This window comes from Acipenser ruthenus, chromosome 19 (assembly GCF_902713425.1).
Source record: "Acipenser ruthenus chromosome 19, fAciRut3.2 maternal haplotype, whole genome shotgun sequence".
Classification (NCBI taxonomy): Eukaryota; Metazoa; Chordata; class Actinopteri; order Acipenseriformes; family Acipenseridae; genus Acipenser; species Acipenser ruthenus.
The window spans coordinates 22,032,483-22,059,231 of NC_081207.1; the positions used below are offsets into that span (position 1 = coordinate 22,032,483).

Below are 26,749 nucleotides of genomic sequence, written 5' to 3' on the forward strand. Positions count from 1 at the left end.
TTTATTGTAACCAACAAAACAAACACAAAAGGTTTGGATTTCCTCACACTTTAAGCAGGAAGACGAGGGCTTCTGAGTGGCACGTCCAGTAAAGGCGCTCAGCATGGAGTGCAGGATGTGCCCTATAGCCTCGAGATCGCAGGTTCAAATCCAGGCTATGTCGTTGCTGATCGCGACCAAGGGTTCCTAGTGGCGGCGCACAATTGGCTGAGCACTGCCCGGGTAGGGAGGGATTAGGTTGGCAGGGCAATCCATGGTTCACTGCGCACCAGCGACCCCTGTGGCCGATAGGACGCCTGTGGGTCTGCAGTGGAGCCATTCAGATCTGTGTTGTCCTCCAGCACTATAGGTCTGGTGGCATCGCTGTGGATCCGCAGCGTGAAAAATGACGGATTGGCAGGAGCACGTTTCGGAGGACGCGTGTTTCAGCCTCCATTTCCCGAGTCGCCGGGGGTTGCAACGGTGAACCGGGATAAAAATAATAATTGGGCATTCCAAATTGGGGAGAAAACTGGGGTGAAAACCACTGGCAACGACTAAATAAAAAAAAAAAAAAAAAAAAAAAGTAAGCAGGAAGACTAGAAGAGGCCAGATCTTTATCACCCTCGAGCTCTTCCCAGTTTGAAAGGTAGGCACTTTTTTTCTCTGGATATAGCATTCACACCTAATGCAAATGTGAAAATCACTGTAGCTTCTTCATGATCATGATCATGATCATGATGATCATGATGATGATCATGATGATCATGATGATCACGATGAGGATCATGATGATCATGATGATGATCACGATGAGGATCATGATGATCATGATGATGATCATGATGATGATGATGATGATCATGATGATGATCATGATGATGATGATCATGATGATGAAATGGAAGAGCACATTACCTAGCTTTCAAAGCACTTTTCAAAATATCCCCTCCAGTGCACTGATAGTGTAAGGATTATTGCTCACATTGTCAAACAGGTAACACAGCAATAACGATCCACAATGTGGTACAGAACAGAAAAGCCAGAGCAATTGCTGTGTTTCTTTTTTCTTTTATTTTTTTCTCTTTCTGAAGAGGACAGATCTTTTGAAAAGATCTTTCAGACAGAGTTTAAAATTTTAAGTATAAAATGTTGTCAGGATGTAGCAATGAAAAGAGAAATTACAGGTACGTTATTTAAACAATAAAGTAGCAAAATGTGGGGACGTACAACGCTATGTTTTTCGGAACCTCCGTTTTGCCTCTATCTGCTCTAAACTTATGTTTTTTTTATCGTTCTTCCTGCAGTGATTTAGAGGACAGATCTCAAATCCCAGTGCACTACAGCAGCCATTTAAAAAAAACAAAAACAACTTTGAGACTTTAAAGTTATAAAGGTGTAAAAAGCTGTAAGGATGTTAACAATGAAAAGAAAACAATGCAGGTACATTATTTACACAGTTGTAGCAACATGTGGGGACATACACCGCTATAAAATTGTCGGAACCTCGCTACTTATTCTTTAAACCCAGCCGTACCTCCTTGGCGTTCTTGATCTGGATGAGGAAGGTCTGGAGCTCCAAGGTCTCCACGAAGAGAGCTCGGCAGACTGCCTGGTAGTGGGTGTGGGCCTCAGAGGGGTTGGAGAGTCGGGCAGCACACACTGCCATCACCTGGTGGAAGGAGCGCACGGTGCGGGGCGGGCCCTCTGTCTCCGGCTCCTCCTCTTCCTCCTGCCCACTGTAGCCCTCGTCTGCCGTGCCGCTGCTGCCCCCCTCGCTATCCCCGTTGGCCATGAGATCGATGAGCTGCTCCAGCTGGGGGCTCAGCTCCCGCTCCTCGCTGTCGTCCAGGCCCCAGTCCAGCGCACGGTAGATGGCAAAGCCCAGGGACTGCACAATCTGCAGGAAAAAAAAAGAATTAAAATCAAAATCCAGCAAAATGATAATGTGTGTGTGTGTGTGTGTGTGTGTGGAGAGTCTTGAATCTTTAAGACATATACCGTAGATGAACATAGAATAGTTTGCAACACAGCAATCCATGCCTAAATCACATCTGTAGCTCTTGAAGTCCCCAGGTTAAAAAACAGTGCATGTTTTTTTCTCACAATATTCACAGCCACATCAGGTAAGAAGGGTTATCTTAAACGTCATCCTTTAAAATGGTTCCACCATCAGTCCGAATGTGTACTAAACATACCACTATCGTCCAACAGGTATTTGGAAAGATGAATAAATGCCTAATTTCTGGGGGTACATTTTACAGCCAAGAAATTCCTAGTTTTGCTTGGAACATTAAACAAATCCAATTGAATAATAAAAGCAGACTGTTCTATAAACCACTCAGGCCTCTCAAACATCCTATATCTGACCAAGAACCATTATCTAGCTTCCATTTATTGATTTACTTATTTAACAGTAGCCAGTCATATGTTATCATTGATAAGTATAACTGTTGAATAAACACATGCTTTTCCTTTTCTAAATGTAATAGAATTGCTGAAGTGCTTGCTACACACAGGGAATGCACTGGGCTTGCTATGTGGACAAAGCACTCCACTTTACCATCAGCTAGCTGCAAGTTGGCAATAACACATGGAGGATACACAGTATATACATGCAAAATGAAAACTAAATAAAATTACATTTTTCAATGTCTTCAATATCAGAATTGTTTGAGACTCGCAACATATACTCATTTTGGACTAGTATGGATTCCACCCCTGATTTTGTGTCATTCATTTTTACCCATTTGTTTTCTCCTCTTTTCCATTAGTGCCTGGTCAATTGCAATGAACTTGAGAATTAGTTCTGTACTAGTGCAGTACTATCTGCAGATCACCTCCAGCTCTGTGCTATCTTAGTAGCAATTGCACTGAAAAAAACATATGGTGATCCCTAAGCACAGCCCTCAGTGGTAAACTGATAATTTGTGAGTGTGAAAAATGGGAGGGTGTGGGATGGTACAATAAGAGGAGTGCTCCATTCTTGTACTGTAAACATATCATTAGACTACAGGTCCTATAACAATTAATAGGCACATTTTACAGTTGGCTACGTTTTCAAATAAAACTTTTTTAAAAAAAAGATATTAAAAGTTACCCTTTCAGCTCTGAAGAGAGCGAAATATAAAAAGTGTCAATTGAATTTCTATAACAATACGAAAATATTCAGTACCTGAAGTTGAAAACAATAGTTATAAGTAGAGAAAACAGTCCAAAACATGTGTCTAATTTTAAGTGCATGGCAATCTCGTGGTTTCAGCAGTTAAAATAAACAGAATTTAAAATGAATGTCAATCCACTTTATTTAAATTATAACGGTCAAAATGATGTAACATGAAAAAAATTTGTGTTTCATACAGACAGCAAACCAGGGCCAGATTATGATACATAAGTGCAAATTATCCTGGAAAAACAACATCAGTTACATAACTAAAGGAATATCAGACTATTAAAAGCAAACATACCAAGAAGGACCTTATGGTTCAGCAAGCACTTTTTCAAAAATAATTACTCAAAATTGTACTGGAATATTCCTAATGTAATTGTAATGGGAATTAATTGAAATGAGATCATACTTGTTTTACCTTGCATGCCTGAGTCACTTCCACCCTGTTATTACTGAACAAACAGTTCATAGGAAAAGACTAGTACAGCGCCATACACTTTTCTTAGGATGGAATATCACAGGACTCTTACTGTTTTAGGGCTGGAAAATGGCACTACTGATGTGATTACATGTTATTTATACAGCGACTTCAAGTGAAATGTCTGGACAACAGAACAGACTGCAATACCAAAGAAACGATTCAAACACAGAAACAACTGTGCAGTACACACATAACCTGCTCACTTTAGTAAGAAACATGGAATTTTTTTTTTTTGGGGGGGGGGGGGGGGCGTAAAACGAAACACATTGGCAGCACAGCTTTAACTACTAAAAGTAAAATAGAGTTCAACCAGAAACCTAACAACCCCCACCTGACAATGACAGGTTCAGTATTATTTTTTAAATCCTGTAACATGGGCGTTTCCTTTGTGCGTTCAAAAAGAATGTAGCTTTTTTTTTGTTTTGTTTATATTAGGGGTGTGTACAGCATGTATGTTTCATGATGTTTCTCTTCTAATGGTTTAGCTGTGCCACACCTGAAGAAACAACCCAACCAAAGAGTCAAATGCACCATTCTACAATTTCAATATCAACCAGCATACCTGAGTGTAATTTACTCCACTGTCCTATTTTAAGAATAATATCCACTCTCATGCCTTCAATTTTTAATAAGAGGGGGGGCCAGACAATATTAATGCTTACAAACCACCACAAGACACTGAAGAAAACTGAATCAAGTCATAAGTTTGTCCAAATCACTTGTTTGAATAAGCTTTAATAATTACCTAATGTCACAGAGCACATACCCGAATGAAAGGGTACAACACAAAGCATAGCAAAGTGTAATTAAGCACAGTGAAAGCATGGTTAAGTATAGTTAACAAATGTAAAACCCAGGAAAGGTATGGTAAAGCATATTAAAACCAGGTAATCCTATGTAAACTATGGTCAATTAAAATTATAAACCAAAAATGTACAGAAATGAATCTGCCACATATCATTGGGAGTGATGTCATCATCGAAATTTTTCTTTTCATTGCTAACATCCTGACAACATTTTATACTTAAAACTTTAAACTCTGTCTCAAAGATATTTTCAAAAGATCTGTCCACTTCAGAAAGAGAAAAAAATAAAAGAAAAAAGAAAAACACAACACGTGCTCTGGCTTTTCTGTTCCGTACCATATCACAGATCGTTATTGCTGTGTTACCTGTTTGACAATGTGGGCAATAATCCTTACACTATCAGTGCACTAGAGCGGACATTTTGAAAAGAGCTTTGTACAGACTTTAAAGTTGTAAGCGTAAAAAGTCAGGATGTTAATGAAAAGAAAAAAATGACAGGTAGGTTATTTAACAGTTTTAACAGCTTAAATAACAGGTTATTTAAGGAACACGTTAGAATGTAGGACGCTGTATTTCAGAGCCTCGCTACTTATTCTTTAATGAACTCTTTTTTTATATGAAGTCCATATGTTTGTTTGCTGTAGTTATATACTAAATCTTGGACTACCTAACATTACTTTAGGAAAATTAAGGGAAGATTAGTGTGGTTTTGTGAAACCACCTCATAGTGTTCCCGTTTACAACTATCAATGTTAGTGCAAGACAATAAAACCCTATAGCAATGGAATGTGGGAAGTTCACAAATATGCACACTTATTGTTTTTTCATTATAGAATACAATTTAATTATCCTGGGGTAGTCCAGGTAAAGAAAAATAACTTGAATACAGTTAACAAGAAGAGTTCTGCTCATAATATGGAATGGCCCACTTGTTAAATATTTCTTGAAGTTCACTACACATCTATGGGATTAAAACAAACTGAAAAGGTCAAAACTATGATGTCTGCTTATGATATGCTTGAATTGGGCATTGTCCACACTGAATTGTTTTATAAATTCCTGCAAAAGCCGTTGAGACAGATTGATTTAAAGTGTAAAGCCGTCTGGCCAATAACTAGGATTATTTGACAACTTTCGTAACCGACACCAGGAGTTTAAAAACAAACAACTCGATTTCCTGGATGAATTCAATATCTTAAGAATCTGTGCCACCAGTTGCTGAACTTCGGTCAGTAATAAAGACGCTTACCTTCCCGTCTGAAGTTGCCTGCTCAGAGAGTTTCCTATTCGCATCTAAAAAATAAAAGAAAGAAAAGTCACATGACTATTTTAACTCAAACACCCCCACCTCCCAGGAGACCCTCTTTATTGTAACTAATATGCAGCCTTCTACTGTTTCCATGTGTTGCCTTCTGGCTATTGCCAAAATAAAGAATATGAATTCAAATAATTTGGCCAACCACTGCCTTAGTAAAATTATTTAATATGTATCAAGCTATAACCAACCACTGCTAAAATGTAATCTTCACATATACTGTCATATACAAATACATAAAAAATGGTCTCAGTTTTAAATATGATATCAATACAGTTGGTAGGAAAAATACAAGGGATTTTGGTCACATGCTGGTAGTCGTCCATAGAAAAATCCTTCAACACCAAGGACTGGTCCATATTTACTCTGTACGCCAGCTAAGGGACTCAATGCCCCTCCCCCCCTCCTATCCACTTTCCTGCACGACTCTCCCTTTAATAAGAAGTGTTGACTCCATGCTTGTGCACTCACCAGTCTGACAATGTTTTCCTGTAATTCACTTTTGTCGACAAAGCTTTTAAAAATAAAAAGCTTTGTTCATTCTGGCCCCCATGGCAAAAACACATTGAAACTGCAGTATTGTAATAATGTACTGAAATGTTCAAAAGAATCGTGGCTCTTGACATCAATACCCTCACCTTTTAACAATTAATAATGCCTTATCTGTACATCGGAAAATGACAGTCCTTTTACTGAATGTCCAATCTATTGTTAACAATTTTAACAAGCATGAGACAGCTGGGTGGAACGCAGTAGAGACTGGTTTCAAGCAGCTGTGTCACTGTTGCCAGAAAACTGCAAGTAAACAGCATATTTCTCAGCACCTATTGAGGGATCAGTCAGAGGGATTGCAAAGAAATCTACAATGCATGGCTTAACAGAAGGACATAAAGCAGGTACCCATAAAAAAGGATAGAGAGGGCTAAAAAATGAAACTCATGGCACATGAAGCGTGCAGGTGCCGTACAGTCAAGAAATGCACCTGGCTTTCCCACGCTGGTTTGTTACATCATTGTAATCCTGCATAATGGAAACGCATTCCTTAAAAATGCGATGCATAAAAAGAAAGCGATCACCCACGCACATTTGCATATACCTACAATCATTATGTAATCCCTGATTGCGTATATCAAGTCAACACATGCATCATCTTTTTAAAAGACAAAAGCAATGCTTCTGGTCTTGAATGGCTGGTAGAAAGCTACTGTATAAAACCTTTAACAAAGGAGCTGATACCTCTGTTAAAATTCCCCAGAGAACTTTACAGCTACTCTTCCCAGCTCAGAACCGGCACTAACCATAACCCTTTCATGGAAACCTAATTCAGGTTTGTTTCAAATTTGTAATGCAACACCCTAAGACAGTGTCCCTTAACTAGATTGTAAATCATACTGAAAGCTTGGACATTAATTAGTTTTCCACGTATTCCAAATTAGCAGTGATGCTAAAGCAGATTTCCTCTTTCCTAACATTAAAAGTACCCCTTAAATGATATAGAGCTACCCTGCCATTTACTGCAAACAGATTAAAAAACATGATTGTATCAACTCACACTGTACACATCTGCCAGTACCAATTGGAAACCCCTAGTTTTAAATATACAGGTTAAGAAACCTGTCCACTGTGTGGTAAACTAGTTAGGAAATACAGTCAGTCAAACAGTTCCAATAAATGATTTTCCAATAACAAAAACTTAACAGTAAAAGCTATTTAGGAGATCCTTGTTAAAACTGGCCCAGGCTTTGCAGCAGGGTTATTTTTTTTGTGCATCACATTTTCCTTGTTCCTGCTTCCCACTGCCAACAAATTCAACAAGCAGGGCCATAGAGCCGAGAAACACATTCAAATTAGAATGCTGACATTGTGGTTGTTGTTCAGCAATGTCAGAAATAACCTTGTACTTCTGAGAAAACTGAAAAATGGACCAGTGTTTAGACCTTGCTCTGTTAGTTTTCATAAATTGACAGGCTGCATATTCAAAATTTGAACATGAAAATGTATACCTTTACTTTCAGTAACAAACTTGGAACAAGGCTACAGGTGTGAAAACATGTTCCACAAGTATGTTCTTCCTTCCTGTCTAGCCTTCTGTGCACTCTGCTTAAAAATGTAGAATGTTTACATTCCACGGCGATAGTTCCAACCATAGGGGTAATAGGCCACTTTTCTCCTTAAAGCCTGCTTGCCTTTGTGTTGAAGCCATACCATGACAACCTTACGACATCTGCTGCAGCAACAAGGATCTTTAATATTTCATTGGTCAGAAAAGAGGGAGCTATTGAACTTCCCAGTAGCAGAAAATATTTACAATTACATAGGAAAAGATGTGGGTTAGAGGGGTCTTATAATCTTATAAGGAAGTGAATGGAAGGAGGAAACCCATCACATTGACAGGATTGGCCTTCAAGTGAAGGTAAGGTCATGAAAACAATAACAGCAGCAATATAAAGGACTTTGGAGAATGTTTTCTAAAGACTAGGTTAGCACACCTTTAAGTTAACCTTTAAGAAAGGTTGAATTACCTTATTTAGCGTGTGGTACCTGGAACTGTAAAAAGTTCAAATGATTATTCATTCCCTTCTTGAAAAGAATTCTAAGAGTACAATACACTGGAAGACACAGCTTTATATGACACAGCGTATTGTAATAAAGGTATATATTGATTGCATCATGACAAGAAAAAAACCAGAACAGAGCTCACTGTAGTTCCAAGTGGTTCTTGAATGAAGAATAAGTGTGTAAATTAAAAACACACTTTTCTGTGTGCTTTTATATAATTGGTTCTAACTGTAGTGTGTGTGTGTGTGTGTGTGTGTGTGTGTTTGTGTGTGTGTGTGTGTGTGTGTGTGTATATATTAACTTTGTACAGAGCTCTGGGATGCCATGGCATGAAGGGCACTATATAAAAATATATGTATATTGTAATTATTAACCACCTCAGTCCCTAAACATACTCTGAACTGCTGCAGGAGACTCAATTGAACATGGATGGAAAATCCAGCTTAGTCTAGAGATAACAGCAAATGCATAGAAGCAATGACACGCACACACTATTTTTTTGCTTTTTTCCCCCCCCAAAAGGAGCTGAAGAGAGTTAATATACAGCAAGTTGCCCAGTTGCAGCACCATAGGAATAACCTGCGGTTCGCCATGTTTCATTATCTATTCACTGGTTTGTCTACCTTTAGGTAATGCCAGCAAGAATTAAATTAGTCCATAGTTTACCTGACATAACCCAGTTTAGATATGTCACTTGTATACAATGGGATTTAAAATATTATAATTATTGTGAAGCTAACTCTGTCCAAAGCAGACACGAAACTACACAAAAGATGTAGGGGCAAGAAATATTTAACACAAATGCAGTACAAGCCATTTTGAAATGCCGTGCTTCGTAAATAATTGATCGTTTCCCAGTTTATGTAATATTTGATCAGCGATAACAAAAACTACAGCAAAACCGAATGGATGTAATTGTTCAACCCGGGATGAAACCCCATGTTTGTTTATTATGTAAAGTGTATTTTTTTTAAACAAACCATTGAATTAAAAACAAAACAAAAAAAATATTAAAATCATATTAACAAATGAAGTTTGAATACACTGGCCATACCTTCTATTGTTATACTATTGATTTAATTAAAATCGATTACTGACCGGTCACTTTACTTACCTTGGGTGCTTTGATCCCTATACAAGGTGACTGTCCCATCCTTGTGCAACAATACAGATCCAGGATCCTTGACTCTCCCAAACTCACGCTGGTCCTCTCCCGGGAGGAGCTGGCTTAATCCCCGACAGCACTGGTAGCACACAGCCCATGCCTGTTCTTCATTAATGGGCTGTTCGTAGCATTTCAGCACTTCTTCCAATGACAGCTCCTTTGGGTCGTACAGCTCCCGAACCTCATCCCCGTCCTGGGGAGACACTGTGTCGTTGCTGTTGCTGCTCGCTGATCTGGCCATTTCTCCTGCTGCTCCATTATTCCAACAACCAATGACCCATGTTCTCCCTTTCACAAAGCCTTGCAACTGCCGCAGCTTCTGGTTTCCATAACAGCAATGAATGCGCGCTTTGAGCTGCAGGAATGTCAATCAGTGGCTGCTGGTAAAACGAGAAAGTCCAGCCCACAGCTGCAAAGAGACTGCCCACAGCAATTCATACTGTTTCGACGCAGCACAGAGTTAATACTGGATTGGAGACGCACAGAAATCGATTTTACGCAATGTCTGCACGCTAGGTTATAGGTCATTTAAAAATAAATCATAAGGCTATGTTGATAAGAGCGTTTCTGAATTCATTTTATGATGATTAAAAAACGACCCTCTTTTTTTGTAAAATAAATATTGATCTGTCCCCATACATTCTGATTATTTTAACACTACACGTCCGGGAAATCACATGTTAATGACATTGGTAATCTGTTCACACAGTAATGCACTTATCAACACTGTCCATTTTGTAAATGGAATAAGGTGTTTTGTCTGGTCTATGGGAGTAGTTCATGAATTATTATTTTCAAACTCTAGGTTTAATTGGAAGGGCGTAGATTTTAAGATAACACTCAATTCAAAATAAACCACTGTACGACGCGTGGTAACCGCTCTCAAACAATGGATTATCTACGCTTCTTTATCCATTGGAGAATTTTGTAGCGAACCTCAGTTCCTGCAGGACGGCGCATCACACAGGGCGAGGCAATCCACACACTGGCGGAGACCTCTCGCACTAAGCATAGCGTCGATACCGCTATACAAAAGAGAAGAACATATATATCGGGTTTATGTCTTTTCAGATTGCGTCACCTACCTACCACACCACCTGAATTCGATAATATGCAGTTATGTCATCAAACTATGACACATGTACAGACTTTGGCATAGTACTGGTTCAGTGACTCACACAAACAAAATATTTTTGAGTCACTGAATAGTATTAAGCATGCCGAACTCCAGCCCCAGCAGCTCACCACCCCACAGTCCCTGAAACTAGTTCTAACATCCCAGTAATTACCCGGCTCTGCTATTATCCTAGTTTAGCACATCGTGTTTATGACAGGGATCAAAGCTCGGCTAATTCATGCATTACATACTCTTATCTGGACAGAATTCAGCATAAACAGGCTTCATTATAAAAAAAACTGCAATAATGGTGGTAAAAACATTATTTAAACAAACTTTATAAAACCCACCTCCAGGTAACAAATGAACCTACTTGCCTCCAGACCTTGAATTCATAAACAAAGGTGTAACATGATTGGTTCTCATCTCCCTTTACCCAGACATGTGAACTTTCTGCCCTTTGACCTCACCTCACCTGGGGCAACATGACTTCCACGAGGAGATGCTAGTACAAAAAAATGCGATTGTAGGTATCCAGTTACCGTTAAAGGGACAGTATGTTAAGACAAAACTTCATCCACAAATGTGATGTCTTTAGACAGTAACGATAAATGCAATGCTAGCGTACTAACATATCGTTATCTTTCCAATTTGTTTACTTTCTGTACAGGTATTTTGAGATGTAGACAGACTGTTGAACATCTCTCAAAAATGTGGATTTCATCTCTGTTAAGCAAAAACATGTAACACATTAAAAAACCTTTTTCAAAAATTATTATTGGTGTATTTGTATTACTTTTTTCTTAAAAACGTTTTAACATGCAGATATCATGTTTACAGAGGGCTTTCCTCTGTCATTGAGTAGTATGCCACTGTGCCTATCACCTCTCTGTTAGAATAAACACAGTGCATATAACGTAATCTTAAAAGTGGTTCAGTTGTGCTTGAATTACAAACTTATGTATGCATAGTATGTTAACATAAAAACAATTGTGTATTTGATTCTGAATACAAAACAAAAACCACTACAGACATGTAGATTTATTTGTTTCAGGCATATAATGTATAGTATCCCCATATCTTGTTTTAATCCCAACCCTACCCTTTACATATTTAGCAGTCCTTATCTAAATGTAATGCTGTAGTTGTTTAATTTGGGTGTGTATGTCTTGTTAAAAAAACATATAAGTTCCAGTTGCTGAGATGCTTGTGAGGCTGTCTGTGATAAACTTCAAAAACAAGAAATGTAAAGGTAAGAGCTTTTTGAGAGCTGGACATTAAGGTGTAGGCTGGCACTGATTCAATGTGACATGTCTGCAAGTTGCAAGTTGAAATTGTTCTGGAGGGATGTGTCTAATGCCTTTCGGGAAGTTGGGGGTGGAATTTTTGTACAAATTCTGTACCCCAGGAAGGGTCTCTACAGTGATCTTCTTTGAGGCTGTGCCTCGTGAAACATCAGTAATCACAATACAAGCTGCTGCTTACTGATGTAGCTCACTCAACCTCTGCTCTCAAAAAGTTAACTCTTTCAGTTAGCTACAATGATCAGTCAAACTGAGTAAATAAATAAATATGCGGTTGCAGTATCATTTTAATGAGGACATTTTTGTGGTCTGTTCCTCAGTAATAATGAAACTCCATTATTATCTTGTAACACACCACAGCAATGCCAATATCCCCAAAATATATAATGTAAATAAAGTATCACAATTCATCAATGTCTGCTAATTATTTAATTTCTAAAGCTTTTCCCTATTGGATCCCCAGGTAAGTCCTCCACCTTCTGAGGTGCTCTGTTCTAAAGAGGAAAATAACTGTGGCAAACCAGAGGTGCAGACTCTGCCTGTCAATGGAGATTCTATTCTGGGTAAGTCTATGGTGTGTGTGTATATATGTGTTAATCGTATTCCTTTTGTAAACAAGCTTAATGTTCTTCTGTATTGTGTTTATTACTGTATTTCGTATTCTCCATTTTCCTAGTCTCCACTCTTCAGGGGCAAGCATCTAAGCTTGATGGCCTGTTTGATTCAGTCTTTAAAGAATCTCCTGTCTCACAATGCTTTCAGCTGGCTGCTCTTCTGCCAGGAAATCTGGAAGGCAGAGGTAAGCATAAACCGTGATTCAGCGCCAATGTGTACATTACCACTGACAGCCAATTGCAATTTTGCTTTTATGTTATACCACACTTTGGAAGCACCTACTTTTTGACTTCAGTATAATGCACAAAAAACTGTTTGGTGTCAAAATCTGTGCTGTAAAATTGTAACATTAAACAACTAACTTAAACATTAACATAGATTTATTTGGGGGGCTCTACATGGTTTCCTCATCGAAAGTTGTATGGTCTTTATATTTCTGCGTGTGTTCTCCATGACATCATACAGCTAATTACCTGTCCACATTTGCTAATCTCTTTTGGGTCCTTTTGCTGGAATCTCTTGAGAGGATTCAGATGGTATACTATATATATATTTCTGACAGTAGTTTTATAAATAGGACATTTACAGAAAAAATAGTATAGAAAAATCAGTTTGTGAATAAGGCCCTAAGTATATATACAGTTGTAGACAAAAGTTTACATACCCCAATGGAAATGTATAATTTCTAGAAATTTCTCAAAAACAAATAATTATAGATAAAATCTTTTGTAGCAAAAGTTTTGCTCTTGTGGGTGAGGAAACAAAGTTACATGAAATAGATGTCTACAATTATTTATTTCAGCAATTTTTTTGCAAAACTCCAAAAATGCTAATTCAAAAGTATTCATACCCTGACAAAGAAAATGTAATTAATAGCTAGTTGAGGCACGTTTAACAATAATAACCACTTTTAAACGATTAAGATATTTGTCAATGAGGCTTTTGCCAATTCTTTAGTGATTTTTGACCATTCTTCAACACAAAATTGTTCCAGTTCATTTAAATTTCAAGGACTTCACTTGGCACTTCCTTCTTCAACTCATACCAAAGATTCTCAATCAGATTTAGATTGGGACTTTGACTAGGCCATTCCAGGACCTTGATTTTATGCTTCTAACCACTCTGAAGTAGATTTTGATGTGTGCTTTGGATCGTTGTTGTGTTGGAACGTCCAGTTGCGCTTTAAACCAAGTTTTGTAGCGGAGGGTTTCAGATGATTGGCCAATCTACCCGGGTTTCGATTTATTAATTTGAGAATTTAAAGAAAATGTAGAAAATATGACATACAGTTGTAAGCGCAGGTCTCTGGCCGACATAACAAAGACAACGTTAAAACAAGCTTTTGCATTAAGCCTTTTTTTAACTGACAGGATATCAATGTTTTACAGAAAACAATAACACAGCAAGTACACCTCAATAATAATAACTGCAGTGATTATTCTTCTCAGGAACTAAATCAGAAACAAAACAACATAACATCCTGTTGGTTTATGTACTGATAACTCTGTGATCCATTAATAATAACCGTGTGGCTTCCAATACAAAATGCTTTATCTACAGTTATTGTGCAGATATAGTTTCTTACCAAAAAAATATAATAAGTAGCCTTTATTTAAAAATAAATAAGCAAATAAATATAACAAAAATAAAATAATGTGGAGCATAATGTGGCAGTTTGCAAATTCTTTGTACATAAATTCCACCCAATGCTTTTTGGATGCCATTGTTATGTATTCACAAGACAGAATTTAGTGATGATCAGGAACAGCACTTCATTGCCAACCAAACAGACGCACATGTCTCTTCTGCGACTGCCGTCAAAACCCAGCTGGCTCAATTTACTGTAGCTATTGCGACAGTCCATAACATAATAGCGGTGCTGTACGACTGCATTAGTTTTAAAACTGAACATAACAACAACAATAACAGCGGAATGTGGCCAATATATGTCGCAAAGAATCCCACAGCATGAAGCGCATTTAACATTAATAACTGTTTTTAAACTGAGATGTTTTATTATTATTATTATTATTATTATTATTATTATTATTATTATGATGATGATGTTTCCAGTACTGAAAAAGGTTACACAAATCTACAGATCTGAAGGGACTGAATGTATGTGTAGTACTATATAGTACCGGTATTTATATGTATCATGCACTTAAAACATTAATATATGTGATTTTTTTTTTTTTTTTTTTTTTTAATCATTGCTCGAAAAAGATCCGGGTACCCAGTTCTGATTTTCTACCTGTGCCGACCTCTAATGAGAATCAATAATTATTTTGATTTGTTGATAAATGATTACGAAAAAATATCTTAAATTGGCTTTGCTGGAATTTATTTTTCCCAGCTAAAAGGTGCTTGAAGGTATGACAACCCAACACAACTTATAATACCCTTTTCTTGGCAGGGTGTGTTTTACTGTTCTGGATGCTATGCTTTCATGTGAGTATCATGTCACCTTAATTCATTTTAGTAACGCATATTAAGTGATCCCTCGGAATAACAATTTGAGAAATAACATGCTACCCCGTTTTGTGTTGTTTTACATTTTAGGGGTCCTTGGTGCTGTTTCTAATGACAAACAGGAGCAGGAATCTCTGAGTAAAGGCAGCAACTTTTTCTTTTACACCCTCAGAATTTGTTGGTTAAATACCACTGTAATGTTTGCTCTTTTGTAAGCATTCCCATGAGGGCTGCTTATGTTAATTTGACCATCCACTGACACTTCTACACTGTTAATTTCTCATGAACCATTTCCATTTGCAAATTTCACATTTTCAGTGTTATGGAAACTCCTCAGGAAAAATTGAATGGTATCTTTCACTTTGACCTGTGACTTGAGATGGTTGCCATATTGGTCAAAAATGATTTCCAGCTACAGTATACATTTCTGACATTCTAAATCTGTAACTTCCCAAGCCATTGTCTTATGCCAAGCTGATTTAGTATATGCCTAGAAAACAAAGCTCAAAACCTTCCAACTGCATAGATACATTTAATTAATCTACCTTAACGACTATGAACTGATAAAACCCTATGCCTATTTACCAGAAAGATGTTGATAAAGCTAGGTTAAAAAAAACAAAAACAGAGTAGATACATGCTGGAACAATCAGAATTGCATTCTGAATTATAAAATGAATTAAGCAATTTTTTATTCACACGCTGACACAGATCCTAACCTACAAGCCTCAGCTCAAAGCATTTAGATCCAGCAGGCAATCACATTATTTTACATTTTTAAGCACTGGTACTTGTTTGAAATAGGAAGTCACGTCTGCCCAGCAAACATGTGCATAAGTGCAAGATATGTAGTAAGAGGAGTCTGTAATTTAGTTTGACCTGCACTGAATCAAATTCCTGGACAAATTGTCACCATATGAACAGTTGATTGCTGAAAATGCTTATGGAATCTTTTTAAAAGTTTCTTTTCAGAAGGCAATGGGTTGCTGTTGATTAAAATCGCTCAACAGTTCAGCCTTGTGTTGACTTTGTGTTTCTGTGGTGCTTCTGTTCCTCAGTGTCAGATACAATCGGAATGCAGTCGGAATGGAGTTTCGCTAAAACATGCCCTCTGTTGTCATCTTTGTATCGTAAGGTAAGGATGTGTATATTTCATATACATTACGGTAAAGTAAAACATACAGCAGTGTGGAGAGTACACAGAGCGCTGTGTTTATTTTATTTATGGGCACTGACTGCAAACAGCCCTCTTGTACCCTTTGGTTACTTAACCATCCTCATTCATGGAATAGGTACATGAAACTTCAGTATAATCGATCTTAATGCCTCTGGAAACAAGCTGTTAAACTGTCAGAGTGTCAAGAGTTTATACTGGTGTGAATTTTTTAAATAACACATTTTATGTGCAATATCCATATATTGGGAAATTATGAACGCAAAGCAAAACCAAGTGTAAAATACAAAAACTTGGGTAACCATGCTGACTATCGAGATTTGAGGCATTTTATGTACCCTATTGTTTTTGATCTGACAAGAAAAGAAACAGAATTCCATTTCAAAACTGTAAAATTAAATTCAGTTTTCTTCAGCTCACATGCAGGTCAGTTGTTGTTTCCAGCTGTAGATTCTAGTTCGATAATTATTTCTATATGTTGATACATACACTAATATACCTAATTAGTCTAAAAATATACAACTAAGTGAAGTGTTCATCAGTGCATCCCACAACCTAAGTTAGCAGAGCTTGGTGTTGCCAGCTATGTCTTGGTACAGCAATGTGAGAACAATTGCTTCTTAGAAAGGAAACGTTATTGATCAAGGAGTTAATTATCATTCTAATCATGCATTCATGCCAGGAGTTCAAAACATTGCATACTCTTTGCATATTAGTTATCGCGAATTACCACATTACAAAAATGTGTATATGATAATAAGGCACATGAAAAAAAGTATTTTTTCTAATCATGTCTAGATTCTGTTTATGTCAGCCTTTTTCGTTTTCATTAAATAACTTTATTTGAGGCACACAGTAACAATTCGATGCACTTTTGCAAGTAAGGAAAGGATTATGGGGATATTGTATTGCCCTCATCAGTCCTGCTTAAGTTTTCACCCTGGGCATAATTTATTGGCATGTATTGACACACTTATTAAACATTAATACATCCAATAAAAATATAGTCAAATGAGGTTCACGAAAGTACAGTTTACTCATTTTAGAGCAGTGGTATTAAGATTTGCCTCTGTTTAGATCAATAAAATAAACTTGTTGATGCTCTAAAGAAGTATCACCATCAGCATTTAGGCACTTCTGTTAAAGGTAATGTGTCCCTTATAAAAGTTTACCCTGGTATTTTTCATGGTATTTTTGTAGTTTTCCCATGCTATTCCCTTGGTTTATACTATGGATGTACCATAGTTTGCCATGTTTATTAATATGCTTTACCAGACCTTGTTGGTCTTTACAGTGCTTACCTATGCTTTACGATGCGTTCACTGTGCTTTTACAGTGGAAATCCTTTATAAGGGATTGCAGAAGTGTAAATGTATGTTTCTGCCAAAAATCAGCAAAAGATCTTTCCATGTGTTCCAAATTGGCAGTACTACATAATATCATGAAAAATGAGCTAGTATTAAAAAAAAAAAATCACTGTGTTTCAAGAGAGTGCAATTATACCACACTACTGAAAAATGATAAGCTAATAATAATGCACTGCACTGGTGTCCCAGTGTGTTGCATCATTAACATTGATTTCCTTCCAGTTGTTTGTGCTGTTCACTGCAGAGGAACTGATGGCTCATTTACAGCACGTCCTAGAGACTCATGAGGTGAACTGACAGAATGTGCGGTCATGTGTATCCACACTGCTGGTGTGTCAGATACAAGCACAGCAGAAGCTCAAAGGTAAAAGCCTAACAATGTAACTATTCAAGAAGTGCCATTGTTCTAATCTTAACACCAACTGCTTAGAATTCAACACAGGCTAATAAAACTCCACTAAGTTTTTGTTGGATAGAGGAAGTTCTGATTTTGATTAAAGGTGTATGTAACAATCTGATAAGGGTGGGATTTTGAATAAGAGTACCCGAGTAGACTGGAGGGTGATTGATTTTCCTCTCCAAGTATGTAATGAGCAGGCAATATTATCATTCTTAAAAATAAGATGTTCAGATAAATCATGCAGCCTTTGACATTACACTTTGACGAGTCTGAAACCTTTCACTTTTTTCTGTTTTATATTGTGCTCAAAACCATTTATAAAATACTTTAAATATTTTAAAAATACCCCCTTTTTAATGTAGCATGCAAGTCTGAGCTCATCTCTTAGTTTTCTGTATTTTTTTCCAGATTTGCTGACCCATCTCTTAACCAGTGCTTTTGAGGTTTATGAGCTGGAGAGTATGGTTACTGCTTTCCTTTTGGCTCGTCAGGCCTCTCTGGAGGGACCTGCTGTTTTCATCTCCTACTCGGAGTGGTTCAAGGCAACTTTGATCAAAGAGGAACGGTTTAATCTGTTTATCATGGTCACACAAATTACATTGCATAGGTCTCACAAGTAACTAACAATAAAGTTTAGACAAGGGTATGGAAATACTGATGCCTTCAGTGGTCACTGACTGTAGACAGATTTGAAGGTATGAAAAGAGGACATGGTTGAAGTGGAATTGCAAGACAGAATGTAAGAGAGAGGCAGGAGGAGAGGAAAGAAATGGTTAAAAAAGCAGGCTTACACTAGACACTAGACTGGCTGGCAGTTGTCATTTAGGTGTCCTTTGTTTAAACACACACCTTTTCTTCTTTATGAGGGATTATATTGTGTCCTGTCTCTAATGAAATGTGTGATTTTATTTTTATCAGATTTCCTTTGGGAATGCCAGCAGTTACCATGGAAACAGTAAGAAGTCCCTAGTGTTTCTTCTCAATTTTCACTCAGGCCTGGTGTCATTTGAACCACCACAGTACTTAAAGGTGAACAAATTGTATTATTTTGGTTTTACAGGCATGTACTCTTAACTGTTTTGTACATTTATTTATTTATTACGGTTCCAGGATATAGTAAAAGAAGTATAAAAATGTTTGCCTGTCTGCAGAGATATTTGGCAGGATGCCATCTGTTTTTGCAACGATCACTGGCAGCCAGGTTCCAGTGTCTCATGAGCAGCTGGGTTGAGTGTCTGGGAGTGAATACCTATTTTAGTTTTGAGTTTTCAGATGATCAATACAGTTATTCGTAAGTTTTTTTTTTTTTCCTTCCCTTGATGGTGTTGTGTTCTGTTTTTAGTTTTTGGAGCGCTGCGTACCGCCATAAATGTCCCTCCTGTTTAGAGAATTACTGTGCATCAAATTGAACAAATGCATCTTTCATCCTTACTCACCCACTTTGTGGTTTATGGCGTTCCTCATAGTTGACGACCCACCAACAATATATTACAGACTTGAATATTTTGAAAGGTAAAAGTATAAATGTGACACAGTAAATAAGTGTTTTTAAGGAATAAGTGCTCTTTGAAAAATGTATAAGGTACTTTATTACCTAAAACAGTATTTAAATCTAATGTACTACTGTATTTTTGTTACCTGTGAGTGCCATCTAGTGGTATTGCGATTTTTTTATGTTTACTGTGCAACATTTTCTATATTGTTTCAGGTTCATGTGCTCCAACCCCCATATGGTCCAATAAAATATCGACGCTAATGTTTTTGTTGTTTGCTGTTGGGTGTGTTCTTGTTTTGCAGAAATGTTTTCTAAACCCAGAAGAATTGTCCTTAGATGTACAGCTAGTTTCTATGATTATAACAGTCAAAATTCCATTACCAGATGTGTCTAATTAAGATTAACCAGGTTGCTTTGTTTTTGATGATAATAAAAAAAACCCACTTCTTTCCAGTTTAAGCTAAATTGCAATTTAAATGGCCTTTTCAGCATCCTGCTCTGCCTGGCACTGGTTCTAACCCCAGTGCCAGGCAGAGCAGGATGCTGAAAAGGCCATCGTTCTGTTTGTGAATGTGGGGAGAATCCCAGCAAGTGTAATGGAGGCCAGGTATTGCTTCATTTCATAATCATCGTACACAGTCGTTCTGGTAGACAAAATATTCACAGATAACATTTGTTAACCGTTTCTTTCTTTCCAGTATATTTCGAAGCCCGTATTACGTCTCGATTCCTGCCAGCCTTGCTGTCTCCATGTGTGGTTTGTAGCTTTTTTTACAATCGTTATTAATATGCCTGTAGCAGGGCGGTAGAAAAGCCCTGCTGTTTAATCATATTGTTTGTTTATTTTTAGAACGGGGGCTCCCCCTCCGCCCCTGTGTTATTTGGTATTTGTTTATTGTTTTATATTTGTGTGTAAGTGACGGCGAACCGCCGTGTGTTTTGTTTTGCAGCGTGGATGGAAAGCCCCCATCCACATTATAAAACTTATTGTTTATATTATAAAAACCTGCAGCGTACAGTGACTTCTATATTTTCATTTTCCTGAGCTTTAATGGTTAATTGCTTCTTTTTCACTACAAAAACAAAACTGTGATAATGTGTTTTATTTATGTAGGTCACAGACTTTTTATACTGAGGTTCTTTTGTCAGAACCTGTTAGAAGCCTCAAAAACAAATCCCCCAAATAGGTAAACATACAGCCATATACCAATGTATATATACTAGATATTGAGACTAAAGGTTTTCTTTTGTATAGTATTATACTATGGTTCTCAAATGACTTGGGTTGTGGGTTCAATCCCCAGTGGGGGACACTGCTGTTGTACCCTTGAGCAAGGTACTTTACCTAGATTGCTCCAGTAAAAACCCAACTGTATAAATGGGTAATTGTATGTAAAAATAATGTGATATCTGTATAATGTGAAATAATGTATAATATGATATGTTGTAACAATTGTAAGTCGCCCTGGATAAGGGCGTCTGCTAAGAAATAAATAATAATAATAATAATAATAATAATAATAATAATAATAATAATAATAATAATAATAATATTGTACTTGTGCTTCTACAATTTCAGAAGTAGACCATTTGACTAATTCTAAAGTAGTAATAGTAGTAGTAGTAGTAATTGTATATTGGGAGGAAGCAATGTTAATGTTGCAGATCACAGTATAGATAGCTTGTACATGACTTTGCAGTACCTAACTGAACCTTTTTCCCCTCATATTTGGAATTCAGATTAGTCTTTCGCAAGTATGCTGTTACAATGTATCTTTGTATAAATGTATTCGAAAATGCAAAGAGCTGAATTTCCCTGCTTATTTTCACTTTATTACAGACATGGAAACTGAGCCTCTCTTTTTGTGAAAATGCAGTGTGGCCACCGACTGCTTCTAAAGACTAACCAGATTATTACAACTGACCTGACCTGCCATCAGGTATCAATTACTGCTGTTGTACCAATAAAATAATTGGTTGATAAATGTTTGGCACAGAGTACACACAGGTGTATCTGATTCAATTTCAGCTGCAGTATTTCATTCCAAGACTAGCCGCAGAAGCTCGAGTGGAATCTGTAGAAGATGGAGCAGAATCTGTCTGGAGCATTTTGTCTCATACTTGTTTGAGTTGGAAGAGCTTGGCTTTGTCCCCATGGAGACATTACAACTTTAGAAAACTTGAAAAACTGGCAGAGTTCAAGGTATGCATGTGCAAAATAATTGGAATACATGGAAGGTATACAGATGGTAGTGTTAACAAAAACTGAACTTTGGTGTTTTGGTGAATGGGTCATGGCTGAGCTGGATGTCCAACCTGGCAGGGATGATTTTGTCAGAATCAGAAAGGTTAGATGAATACATTTGTTGTAATCAAGTTAAAAATATAAAGTTGTATTTCAGTAAACTTTATTTAGATATTAACAATATATTAGAAAACGATTGAGTGCAAACAGCCAATCAGCTTCCAGATCTAGTGGGCTTCTATTTTGCATAGATGGCCGCTGAAACATTAAAGTGCTTAACTGTGCATTAAATTTTAAATCAATCCGCACATAAATACCTTCTTTTCCCCTTAACATTCTAATCTAAAACTAATCTGATAACATAAAATATAAACATAAAGCTACACCCTGCCTCAAAACCAGCCAGTCAAACTGCCGATCCTGTTTCAGTTCTTTCCGCACCAGCCAATCCACTCCCTGCCAGCTTGAATGATGCCCCGCCTCCAACAAGAAGTTTCGAGTCTGGACTATTCAGCAATTGTACAGTTAATTTTATCTGGCAAAGTCCAGATAAATTATAATAAGAAAGAGTAAGACCCAATAAACATGTTAGCAAAATAAAATAATAGAAAGTTGAAATTCCTTTTATATATAACAAAGATTTTTAGTGTCCTGTGAAATAAATTTAAGTGAACTTTTTTTCTTAATTCTATACTGGGAATAAAGTTTGTTTGGTGGTTCTAATGAAATGTGTGGCCCAGTGCAAAGTTGTCTATTCTCCCACAGCAAAGTGCATTCACAGTATGACAATTACAAAAGGGCAGTGAAAAGATAAACACTGGCAGAGGGCTTACACTTATGATTTGTTATGTTCTTTAGACTTGGTTCTTATACCTGGTGGATAATAAATGGAGAAAGTTAATAAGTATTCATAAAAAAGCCAATATAATGTACTTGAATTCTACATTATGTATGTGAGTCACCTCCATCTGTGTGCTCATTTCTTCTGTGTTTATTGTTGCAATGTTCTGTGTGGGAAGCAGGCAGCCCTCCATCTGACTCTCCCTTCATACTGGCAGCCTTTCTGTACTTCTCTTTCTTGAGGCAGTCTTCGAACAAAAACATTGGGGCTGTGCTTGGAGGCATAGATGAAGATTGTGAACAAGTAAGGACAAACAAACAGGGTTATATCTAAGCTAATTTAGTGTACAGAATTCTGTTTAAAAATAATATCTTATAAAAGAGGCAATTTCTTACAACTAAGAAAATGCCAAGATGAATAAACAAATACTACAAAAATATGCTACTTTCTCTGTCCCTCATATAAAAATACAATATTAATACTCAGACTTGCTGTACCAGATCTTATGATATTCCTACTATTATCTCAACTTATTGTAATGTAGGATCACATCTCTGGTTCACAAATGAAACGTAGTCACTTTAAAATCTCAAAACACAGAATCTAATTGCCAGTTGCCCGGTGAGCTCACGCCTGTAGGGCTGATCTTTGTCTTCCCAGAGACTGGTAGCTCAGCAACATCTGCTCTCAAGCTCCTGGGAGTAAAGAGGTCATTGGCTTGTCATGGGATCGGAGGACGCTCGCTTAACTCAGTTTTTCTGAGCTACTGTGGGGAATCTCTTCAGTGAAGAAGCGTAATGCGGGTATTCTGAAATTTGTTAGAGAATCTGAGTCAAAATAATTTGGGGAGGGGAAGCAATCGACATAAACATTGGTAATATTGTTTAAGGAGGCTGTGTGGTCCAGTGGTTAAAGAAAAGGGGCTTGTAACCAGGAGGTCCTCGGTTCAAATCCCACCTCAGCCACTGACTCCTTGTGCTCCATCTTTTGGGTGAGACGTAATTGTAAGTGACTCTGCAGCTGATGCATAGTTCACACACCCTAGTCTCTGTAAGTCGCCTTGGATAAAGGCGTCTGCTAAATAAACAAATAATAATAATATTCTGGTTTACTGTAGAACAAAACAAATCATGACTTTGTCTGTGCAATTTGGATTGAGTACAGCCTGGGGATGGAGGGATGTGCCATGTTTCTGGGTATCTTGTTTAGTGCACTGCAGGGATGACTGCACTGATTTGGTGAGTAAGGCTCTAGAGGGAATGGAAAAATGCAAACCCAGAAGAGTGGGGGCTGACAGTGTGCTTCATAAGAAAAAAAGATCTGCTGGAGAAAACAAAAACAAAGTAAAAAAAAAAAAAAAAACATCCAACCGGATAGCTTTTTTCTTTCTCATTCATTTTCTTTTCATTGTTTTTGCTATCTCTGTCTTCCACTTTTACTTGATAAAGGGAGCTGTATGGCCTTTAAATCCTGCAAAGGTTCAGGTTCTATTTTGGTACAATAAAATGCATCAACAATTCCAGCTCAAGTGGACCAAATTCTGGGGAAATATTTCCTCAATTTGTGGTTGATGAAACATACATTGTACAATTCAATGGTGCCAGGGAGGTGTTGCGTTTGAAATTGCTTTGAAATTGTCTGGATAATTCTCTATAATATTCTAAAAATTATAGTATCTCAATATTGGATCGACTCAACATAATTAAAACCCACATATAAACCACAGTTGCTTAAAAGTTGCTGTCAAAATAGCTTAGACTAGTTGCATTTCATACACTACTAATGAAATGGTGTGGTGGGTTGTGAAATAATCTTCTGCAACAGAGCGATCTGATTGGTTAAAAAGGTTGTGATGTGTATTATTAGCAATAACTGTCAAATGACAGTGCAGTAGCAAAGACCTTGGCAAAACCATATACCTGGCTGAGTGGTTGCCTCTAATCTTTTAAATCCAGAGGAAACCATGGATTTACTCCGAACTAAGTAATGCTATATAGACATTGTAAAACGTCTTGAAGACACTGGCAATTAGATTATTCTTTTCCATGTACAAGAGAAAGGTAAGAGTGGTGATAAGTAAGGCAAAGAGGGTTTTTTTCACTATAAATATTCAAAACGTTTGTGTAAACAAATGGTTCAACAAAACTGTTCAATATTACTCATCTATACAAACAAACAACAAAATATTTTGGTTACACAACCGTTAGAAATCACTGATGTTTCTTACTCAGTTGGTACAATCAACAAATAATGTAATAAAACAGCCAAACGTTTACATTCAAATTGCATCCTATGAAAAATGTCACTGCAGTTTTATCAAAAAAAGTGGTACCCAAGATATAACTTAAGATTACCAAGATTACCTACTTTTTTTCTACGGTACTGAAAGCTCTGATTTTGAATTTGCAGTCGTTTGCATTGATCATTTTACCATCAGAAAGGCATTTTGTTTAAACGTGGTTTAAAGATTTTCTCATGTAAGCATCTCCTTGTACTAGGGCAATGTCCCTACCAGGTACTGTACACAATGGTGCCTGATCTACAGATAGAGCTTATGCCTCTTGCTTCCTTTTGGTAAGTGGGAAATGTGTATGTGTTTTTGGGGATTCTGCTTACAAAGATAGTAACTACAGTACATAAACTATATATATATATATATATATATATATATATATATATATATACAGACTCAATAAAGATGTACATTTTATTAAGAAATGTACTTCCCAATGTTATGTGGGTAACTGAAATATGTACAAGCAGTATGCCACTATTACTGATGCACAAAAGAAATGCAACACTCAGAAATATTTTAAACATAGATCAAAATCGCAGAAAATGTGAACAAAAATACAGATCAAAGAATCATAAGTTTTCAGTATGAAACGTAACATACTGTCAAAATGAAAACATTACAGCGTTAGTATCGGGTATGACCTCCCTGAGCATTAACACAATCCTGGCAGTGTTGACGCATAGACCTGATTAGCCTCTGGATAGACTGCTGTGGGATGTTCCGCCACTCTTCCTGTGCAGCTGCTGCCAGCTGGTGAAGTTTGGTTGGTTGCGGTTGTCTCCTGTAGACAGCACTGGTGATTTGGTCCCACAGATGTTCTATTGGACTCAGGTCAGGAGAAAAAGCTGGCCATGGCAAGACCTCAACATTGTTTTCTTGAAGTCGTGCAATTGTAATCCTAGCGCTCTGTGGTCTTGCATTGTTTTGCTGGAAAATTGACACTTCCAGATTGGCTTGCAGGAATGGAAAAACTGTTGCCTCAAGGACTTCATCACTGCATCGCTGAGCAGTGAGATTGCCCTCAATCTGCACCAAAGGCATTCTTGTGACGGTCCTGGGCCAGTGTAGTGGCCCTCTGCCTTCCAGGATGTGGCCTGTCCCTCACATAGCCTGGTTTCTCTGGACTAGTCGGCTGATTGTTGAAACAGAACATCTTATTCTCCAGGCAACTTTTCTCACAGACAGGCCGCCTTCAATCATGCCCATAGCAACCAGGCGATCTTCATTACTCAAGCGGGGCATGGACGTATCTTTCGCTGTTCTTGCATTAATTAAAATCATGTCTTTTCGAATCGCTATTTATTCAGATTCTTAATCAACTCATTTTGGCAATTTTAACTCAACTCAAATACCAAACACTGAGCACCTGGCGTTTTTATGAAATCATGACTTGAACTCATGACTTGTTATCCCAAGGAACAATACTACTCAAACAATCAACAAACCGATCTGCTCACTATTTAAAATGTTATTTGGCTTTTTTCTTTTCCCTTTTGTGGGGTGTCTAGGACTTGGAATCAAGTCAAATATTGTGGTTCAAAGTATACCTGAATAAAATGTATGGCAACGCCATAGCTTTATAATAGCTCTGCCATAATTTAGATTGAATACAAGCCAAGTTCACTTTTCTCACCAATGTATTGTCCTACAATAGTATGTATGTTAGTACAGTCTGTATTTCAGTACCCAGGCAGTGTGTAAACTTATAACCAGTATCCCTTCCTATAGCCTTTTCCCTAGCCTGGATCAGAATTTGCTATCTTCTGTAATGAAAAGGCAAGCTTTTTTTTACATGTGGCACACCAGATGTACAGTGGGATGGTCAAACTGTTCTTGGATGGAGTGGACGTCTCAACAAGTAGAGATAAACAGTCAAGCTCTAAACAGGTAAAATACAAGAACACCGGTTTTGTAAAATAAAAAATAAGTTTGGATAATCTGTTGGCCGC

At 37.3% G+C, this 26,749-nt stretch overlaps 1 protein-coding gene and 1 long non-coding RNA gene across 3 annotated transcripts in view; one reads left to right on the forward strand and one right to left on the reverse strand.

Annotated features, from left to right (window-relative positions):
• spire2 (spire-type actin nucleation factor 2) overlaps positions 1-11,018 on the reverse strand; it is a 29,315-nt gene extending 18,297 nt beyond the window's left edge. Inside the window, exons 1-3 of one of the 2 annotated variants that reach the window (XM_058992625.1) lie at positions 10,942-11,018; positions 5,685-5,728; positions 1,517-1,879 (exon numbers count right to left, since the gene is read on the reverse strand). In XM_058992625.1, the coding sequence (XP_058848608.1) occupies positions 1,517-1,774 (258 nt within the window). In that variant the 5' untranslated portion in view covers positions 1,775-1,879; positions 5,685-5,728; positions 10,942-11,018. The other variant, XM_034040542.3, reaches the window with a different exon arrangement.
• A 1,586-nt stretch (positions 11,019-12,604) lies between these two features.
• On the forward strand, positions 12,605-23,702 carry LOC131698770 (uncharacterized). Its single transcript, XR_009307783.1, has 7 exons — positions 12,605-12,694; positions 14,927-14,961; positions 16,041-16,117; positions 17,746-17,887; positions 18,332-18,952; positions 20,117-20,175; positions 21,259-23,702. It is a non-coding gene; the product is annotated as an uncharacterized LOC131698770 (long non-coding RNA).
• The last annotated feature ends 3,047 nt before the right edge of the window (positions 23,703-26,749 follow it).